Source organism: Gekko japonicus, unplaced genomic scaffold (assembly GCF_001447785.1).
Source record: "Gekko japonicus isolate JY-2015 unplaced genomic scaffold, Gekko_japonicus_V1.1 scaffold210, whole genome shotgun sequence".
Lineage (NCBI taxonomy): Eukaryota > Metazoa > Chordata > Lepidosauria > Squamata > Gekkonidae > Gekko > Gekko japonicus.
Window position 1 is genome coordinate 1438093 of NW_015168658.1, and position 8282 is coordinate 1446374.

Here is an 8282-nt window from a genome sequence, read left to right on the forward strand (position 1 = left end):
TCAGAGCTCTCTCAGCCCCACCTACCTCACAGGGTGTCTGTTGTGGGGAGGAGAAGGGAAAGGAGTTTGTAAGCCGCTCTGAGACTCCGAGTGAAGGGTGGGGTATAAATCAAATCTCCTCTTCTTCTTCTGTATCCGAAGAAGTGAGCAGTGACTCATGAAAGCTCCTACCCTGGTGCAAATGTTGTTGGTCTTGAAGGTGCTACTGAACTCTTGATCTTTTCTAAAACCCGTGGCAGGGTGTGAGTTTTCATGAGTCACTGCTCACACCTTCAGATACAGCTAGAATGAGAGTCCATCTGTCCTTCTATCTTGGAGAGTGGAACGGTTTCAGATGCTGAATGACAATGGCAGGTGAATTATAATAGCAGGCGTGATGGGATTAGTTGTTATATGGAGATGGGTAGTAGTAGGCATGGAGAAATCAGCACTGGTAAAGGTAAAGGTAAAGGTTCCCTTGCTCGAAAGCCAGTCGAGTCCGACTCTAGGGTTGCGGTGCTCATCTCCGTTTCCAAGCTGAAGAGCCAGCGCTGTCCGAAGACGTTTCCGTGGTCATGTGGCCGGCATGACTAAACACCAAGGCGCACGGAACGCTGTTACCTTCCCACCGAAGTGGTACCTATTTATCTACTTGCAATTTCTTGCTTTCGAACTGCTAGGTTGGCAGGAGCTGGAACTAGAGACGGGAACTCACTCCGTCATGCGGCACACTCGGGTCTCGAACTACTGAACCACCGACCTTCCACAGCCTGCAGTTCAGCGTCTTAACCACTTGAGCCACCGCAGCTCAACTAGTGTTATGTCCGCTGACCGCCACTAGGCACCAGTGATTTACTGCCGAGCTTAATTTCCTAGGAACAATAGAGACTAGGCTCCTGGATTTTCCTTGGGGAACCAATAGGGACTTTGGCGGGAGGTTTAAACCCACCAATAGGATCTAGGGGTGTTCCCAGGTGCTGTATATAGTTGGCCACCCAGCCGGTGTCCTGTGTTCTAGTTGTGTACAAGTAAACCATGCTGATCACTACAACCGTCTTTGTGGTTTCTACATGCGTCTAACCCACAACACAACACTGTGCAAGTTTCTTCACAAGGTTGATGGGTTTCCATTCTGTACGGCCAAATGTGGTGCCTTCCATGGAGATAGATCAGGGTGGGTCACCGTGTGAGTCTGTCTGTAGCTGTCGAAAAGAGCAAGAGTCCAGGAGCACCTTCAAGACTAACCACATTTGGGGCAAGGGAGGAGCTTTCATGAGTCACTGCCCACTTCTTCAGATACCACGAGAGCACCTCCCCTGCCACAGTTTTGTTAGTCTTCAAGGTGCTACTGGACTCCTGCTCTTTTCTACTGCCCAAGGCAGTGACTAATAAAAACATTAAACTGAATTATCCAAGAGGGCTTTTTGCACAGGGAAACAGGGCTGCACTGTAATCATACGATTCAAGAATTAGCGTGGGGTATAAAGGGTAACAGCGTTCCGTGCGCCTTGGTGTTTAGTCATGCCAGCCACATGACCATGGAAACGTCTTCGGACAGCGCTGGCTCTTCGGCTTTGAAACGGAGATGAGCACCGCAACCCTAGAGTCGGATTCGACTGGCTTTCGAGCAAGGGAACCTTTACCTTTACCTTTATAAAGGGTTAAGGACTGCAGACTGGACCACCATGTACAGTTCATACTTTCTGTTACTGTAAGTCGGTTCCTACTATGTAGCTTTTGCTTTCATTTGATGAGTTTTAACAACAACAACAACTTTGTTTCCGGCATTTTAGGGAAACGGATAATTGATTGTTTATGGATGTTTTATGTGTGTATTTTATGTAAGCTGCCCTGAGCCTGCCTTGACGAGGAGGGCAGGGTATAAAACAAACTAGCTGAATAATTAACTAACAAACTTTACTTAACCTGCATTGTATGGCTGATCAGACAGGTCAACAACAGGTTAACTAACAAACAAACAAACAAATAATACATATACTGTGCTTCACCTCTGGTTGGTTACCAGTTTTCTACACATCTAATCCTGTTGGATAAACAAATGGAGCAGAGGTCCATGAGTGGCTGTTAAAAAGGGAAATAGAAGGGGAAGTCGTGGAAGTAGTGACAGACTTCACGTTCCTGGGATCCCAGATCACCGCAGACTGTGACAGCAGCCATGAAATTAAAAGACGCCTACTCCTTGGGAGGAAAGCGATGGCGAACCTAAACAGCATGATAAAAAGCAGAGACATCACCCTGCCAACAAACGTCCGCATGGTCAAAGCAATGGTATTCCCAGTAGTCATGTATGGCTGCGAGAGTTGGACCATAAGGAAGGCCGAGCGCCGAAGAATAGATTCTTTTGAACTATGATGCTGGAGAAGACTCTTGAGAGTCCCTTGGACTGCAAAAAGATCCAATCAGTCCATCCTAAAAGAAATCAACCCTGACTGTTCCCTGGAAGGCCAGATAATGAAACTGAAGCTCAAATCCTTTGGCCCCCCAATAAGAAGGGAGCACTCCCTGGAGAAGACCCTGATGCTGGGAAAGACTGAAGGTCAAAAGAAGACAGGGACGGCAAAGGATGAGATGGGTAGACAGTGTCATCGATGCAACAAACATGAAATTGAGCAAACTTCAGAGGATGGCGGAAGACCGGAAGGCCTGGCGTGATCTGGTCCATGGGGTCGCGAAGAGTCTGACTCGACTGTGCGACTGAACAACAACAATAGTGTATCATTATTTCATCCTAGTCAGGTATAAATATTCATTACATTCAATAAGCAATAACATTCAGTACATACAGATGGATAACTACCCGACAATTTTGCATCAGTGTTTTAAAAGTCAAGCCCCAACGGGAGTTTCTAGATTTATAAGCCCGCTTCCTTGCATGAAGTCTTCAAAAAAGGGGGACAGCCTTCTTAATAGTTGTATGGATGCTTTTTGCTGGTCCTAGTAAAGGTTCCCTTGCTCGAAAGCCAGTCAAATCCGACTCTAGGGTTGCGGTGTTCATCTCCGTTTCAAAGCCGAAGAGCCAGCGCTGTCCGAAGACGTTTCCATGGTCATGTGGCCGGCATGACTAAACACCAAGGCGCACGGAACGCTGTTCCCTTCCCACCGAAGTGGTACCTATTTATCTACTTGCAATTTCTTGCTTTCGAACTGCCAGGTTGGCAGGAGCTGGAACTAGAGATGGGAGCTCACTCCATCATGTGGCAACTTGGGTCTCGAACTGCTGAACTACTGATCTTCCACAGCCTGCAGTTCAGCGTCTTAACCACTTGAGCCATGACTATTTAAAAGACATACTTTATAAGTATAAAAATTATACAATATTACTAATAGCTCTTGGCTTCAAAGGTTTTCTTACCACATTGTGCAGCGAACATTCATGGAGGGCGGGCTCCTGTCATTCTCAAAGCTGCATAGTGATGAAATAATGATACACTAGGCACTTTACGAAAGGATGACCATAAACAGAACACATTAGTTTGTTTAAAGGTTTTTGCAGTGTATATTTATTTCTTACTAGACTCCCCTAACACTGCCGCTCGGGTTGCTTCACCTTCTTAAAAACTGGCACGCAGACGTGTCCGCAAAACAGATGTTCTTCGGGGGGCCTTGACCAGTCCCCCTTTTCAAGGGAGAGGACTGTCCAGATTCCGGGGCAGCGTCCCATCGAAGCCTCTCCTTTTTGCTTCTTCGTTCCCTGTTGTGAAACAACGGCTACATATTTTTAATTTTTTTTTTAAGAAAAGCCATCTGGCAAAACAGCCTCAGGGGGTGGATTTTGACAACAGACAACTGTGCGTGGTTTTTTGGAAGGCCGGTCCCGGACTTGCAGCAGCTTCTGCGGCGATTGAAACGTCTTTGTCAGAAGCAGTGGGGTGGCTTCAGCAAGCTGGCTGCGAGGAAAGGTATAGGTTCGGCCCTGGCACGCTTGTGAATGTGTGCATGGAGTTGGAGGGGGGGGGAGAGACTATTGCAAGAAGAGGAAGGCGTGACCTGCATGGGGAATGCCAGAGAACCCCAGACGCGCACACACACACTGCCTCTCTCTCTCTCACACACACACACAGTGTCTCTCTTGCTCTCTTTCACACACAAATCTCCCCGCAAAGATAAGCCGGACAGCTGAAGGGTTTGGAACAGCAGAAACCAACAGACTCTGCAAGCTTTGCAATACTCTCCCAGGGGATCAGAATTCCCCACAGAGCAGTGGAACCTACAGAGGGGGAAAATGAGGTGAGTTTGTGTGGGGTTTTTTGGTTTGGGGAGGAGGGGATTGTCGTGAAGGGTCGTGGCAAGGGTACACCCCCTCCCCCTCCTCCCCCTTGGAGCATGTTTGCACAAGGACGGGAAAGGAAGGGAGAGGTTTTGTTCCGATCCTGATCGATGCTCCCTCTAATCTGTGGAGACCTGTGAGCAACAATTCTACTTGGTGAGCTCCTGGCATTAAAGTTGTGAGCGCGCGATTTGGCTACTGCATAACTTAGTTTGCCCCGGAGCCATCCTTCCTGAGCGAAGACACAAATGTGTGAGTTGGAGGCTAAAGAACTGTGAGCTAGCTCACACTAACTCAGCTTAGAGGGAACACTGATTTTTGCCAGTGGCAACTGGGCAGGCTTTTTCTCCTCGGAAATTTCGCCCCTTGGTTTGTGTGAAGAGGGGAAGGGGGTCCAGAGCCGGTTTTAAGGGGAGTGCGGTTTCAAGTCAGCATGGCTTTGACTTGTCTGAGTCTAATGGTCGTTTTCATCTGGGGATCGGCCAGAATTGAGTCCAGTAGCACCTTAGAGACAAACGAGGTTTGGGGGGGCGTGAGCTTTCGATAGTCAAAGCTCTGGAGTAAAGGTTGCCCTTGCCCGAAAGCCAGTCGAATTCAACTCTAGGGGGCGGTGCTCATCTCCGTTTCCAAGCCGAACAGCCAGCGCTGTCCGAAGACTTCTCTGTGGTCATGTGGCCGGCATGACTAAATGCCAAGGCGCACGGAACGCTGGTGCCTTCCCACCTCCTTATCAACTTGCAGTTTCTTGCTTTCGAACTGCTCGGTTGGCAGGAGCTGGGGCCAGAGACGGGAGCTCACTCCGTCATGCGGCACTCGGGTCTCGAACTCCTGGACTTGAATCTAGTTCTTCTCTTGCAGAGCAACACAGCTCCCCTCCTGCAACTATATGAACGGTGGCACCTTAAAGACCACCAAGTTTTCGAGGGTATAGGCTTTCACGAGTCAATGCGATCTGAAGAAATGTGCATGGACACCAGAATTAAACTTCATTGTTCTTAAAGGTGCCACAGGACTCAGACTTTGTTCTAATGCTCCGTCACTTACAAGAGTTCCTGGAGATTTGGGGATGGAACCTGGGGGGCAAAGGGACGTCAGTGGGGTACAGTGTCACAGAGTCCACCCTCCAAAGCAGCCATTTCTTCCAGTGGAGTTTAATCGTAATAGTGGGAGGTTGGCAACCCATGTACGGCCCCTCCCATCTCTTATGTGATCTCTGTCTGGGGTTCAGTTGTAATACTGGGAGTTCTCTAGGCAGCACCTGGGGGTTGGCATCAATGTTCCCTCTAAGCTGTGGAGTCTCGTGAGCAAAAATTCCACTTTGTGAGCTTGTGGCATTAAAGTTGTGAGCGAGCGATTTGGCTGCCGCATCAATTATCTTGCTCCGGAGCTCTCCTTCCTGAGCGAAGACGAAAATGCGTGAGCCGGAGGCTGAAAAAAACCCCTGTGAGCTAGCTCACACTCACTCAGCTTACAGGGAAGACTGGTTGGCGGCAGCGTGGGCACGTGTAGCGATGCGTCTCCCCGCGCAACGCAGCCGGCTGGCATTCGGGAAGAGTCCGCCTCGCGTGACTCCTGCGGCAGAGAATCCAAAATGCTTTTCTCCATTGGCTGCCGGTGTTCAATCTGTGGCGGCCACAGGAGCGGTCCACGCAGGGCACCACGTTCAGGAGAGGCTGCTTGCTCTCCACGTGGGTACGTAGGATTCCATCTTATTTACGGAACCACCAAGCCCACGCATTTCTAAAGGCCGCCTAAAAGAGAAATGACAAAAAACGAGCGACTCTGACAGACTCCTCCGCTAGAAGCCGTTGAAGAGGAGTGATCTGGAGCCGGCCTGAATGACTGGATCTAGCAGTCCTTCTGCAAAGCATTCTGCACATATGTTTCAATCAGTGTGCAGGGAAAGGAACTTCATGGATCAACCCACACTTAGAGTTGCCAACCTTCAGGTCGTGGCGGGACTACGGAAGGTGGACTCTATGTCAGGGGTGTCGAACTCATTTGTTATGAGGGCCAGATCTGACATAAATGCGATCTTGTCGGGTCGGGCCGGGCCACGTGTGTCATAAAATGTAATGCCAGGGAGCGGAGACATAGACTTTATAAAGGACACAAACACAAAGGGGGTTTTTTTTACTTAAAATAAAAAGCATGCTCGAAACATTAGCTCTGTAAGCTACTTTGGATTTATTGATGTTCACCACAGAAACCTCATGATCAGAGTCAGGGGCCATTTCGTAGACAAAGAGAAGCAGGAGCTCATTAGCATAACTCATTAGCATAACTCATTTGCATATGCCACACCCCCTGACATCACCGGAAGTGTGTCAGAAGGCAACACCCACCGCTCAGGCTCCACTGGACTGTTTTGGATTGCTAGCTATTGGGGGGGAGGGACGTACAGATCTGTCCGCACAGAGGAAGGAGAGTTCGTACCTGAATAAAACTTGGTCTTAAAGGTGCCACTGGACTGTTTTGGATTGCTATAAGAACATAAGAGACGCCAATGTTGGATCAGGCCAAAGGCCCATCCAGTTCAACCTTCTGTATCACACAGTGGCCAGAAATACCAGTGCCATCAGGAGGTCCACCAGTGGGGCTAAGTGCTAGCTATTCGGGGGGGGGGATGTGCAGATCTGTCCTCACAGAGGAGGGAGAGCTTGTACCTGAATAAAACTTGGTCTCAAAGGTGCCACTGGACCGTTTTGGATTGCTAGCAATTGGGGGTGGGGAACGTGCAGATCTGTCCTCGCAGAGGAGGGAGAGCTTATACCTGAATAAAACTTGGTCTTAAAGGTACCACTGGACTGTTTTGTACCGGGGGGGGGGCTCTGCAACTTACCTGGCTGCTTCTTGCTCTGACTGAGGGCTGCTGGGAGCAGGGGGTGGGGCTTGTTGCATGTGCCCGCCCCCTGGGCTCTTTACTGCTGGAGCTCCACTCCTGTGCGCTCCTGCAGGAAATGACCCCTGTTCAGAGTTCTGAGCCTAGGACCCAGGTTAGAACATGAAATGGCTGAGCGATTCAGAGAGTGGCGAAGCAAGCGATGATGCGGCAGCAGCGGCAGAACTGGAAGCAGGAGATGGCCAGTTCCACTCTGGGGGCCTGACGGAAGCCCTCCGGGGGCCTGATCCGCCCCCCAGGCCACATTTGACACCCCTACTCTATGGCATCCCTCCCTTCCCCCAAACCCCGCCTTTTTCAGGCTCCACCCCCAAAGTCTCCAGGAATTCCCCAACCCATAGCTGGCAACCCAACCTGCACCCTCGATTCCTCTCACTTCCCCTGCAAAATAAGGTACACACGGAATAGACCGACGGCCTCCTGGGCTGTATAAAGTTCATCCTCCTGCCGAAAGGATTCTCCTGTTTCCTGACGGAGGTTCTGTGTTGACAAGAAATCCAAGAGGTGTCTTTTGGCCGGCACTGTGACTTCACGGCAGGAGAACTTCACCTGTTGGATCTCTGCCAGCCCTGCCAGGGGGAAAAAGAGAGGCAGGTCCACGTAGGGAAACTCCACGTGTGTCCAAGGTTGCCAGCTCCCAGGCGAGACCTGGAGGTCTCCCAGAATTGCGACTGATCTCCTGCGGAGATCCTTTGTAGAAAAATGACTGCTTCAGAGGGTGGAGTCTATAGCATTATCAGAGGTCATTTCGGGGGGGATCAAGGGGATCGCAGTTCCCCCGGGTGAGGTACGGGGGGCGGGGCACATGACAAAGCCCCGCCCCCTGCTTCCGGCCGCCCCTCTTCCGGCCCTCATTCAGCCAGGAGGAGGCAGGAGAAGAGGGAGGGTAAGTTGCTTCCTCCCTGCCTCTCCCCACCCCTGCCTGCCTGGGGCCAGGGAGGGCCTTTGCAGGGCTTCCTTGCACTCCCGCCGGCCTTGCAGGTCCACCGCCGGGCACCTCATGGGGCTCGGCAGTGGAGCTCCAAGGCTGGTGGCGGCGGCCGGGACTGTTGGGGGCGGGGTGTGTGGCCTTATGACACACTTCTGGTGATGTCAGGGGGTGTGGCATATGCT

At 50.7% G+C, this 8282-nt stretch overlaps 1 protein-coding gene across 1 annotated transcript in view; it reads left to right on the plus strand.

The window, feature by feature from the left end:
* The first annotated feature begins 4157 nt into the window (after nt 1-4157).
* The window catches only part of MASP1 (mannan-binding lectin serine peptidase 1 (C4/C2 activating component of Ra-reactive factor)), a 114499-nt gene continuing 110374 nt past the window's right edge, over nt 4158-8282 (plus strand). Inside the window, exon 1 of the mRNA XM_015415239.1 lies at nt 4158-4227. Coding sequence (XP_015270725.1) covers nt 4223-4227 — 5 coding nt within the window. The 5' untranslated portion in view covers nt 4158-4222. The remainder of the gene's footprint in view (nt 4228-8282) is intronic.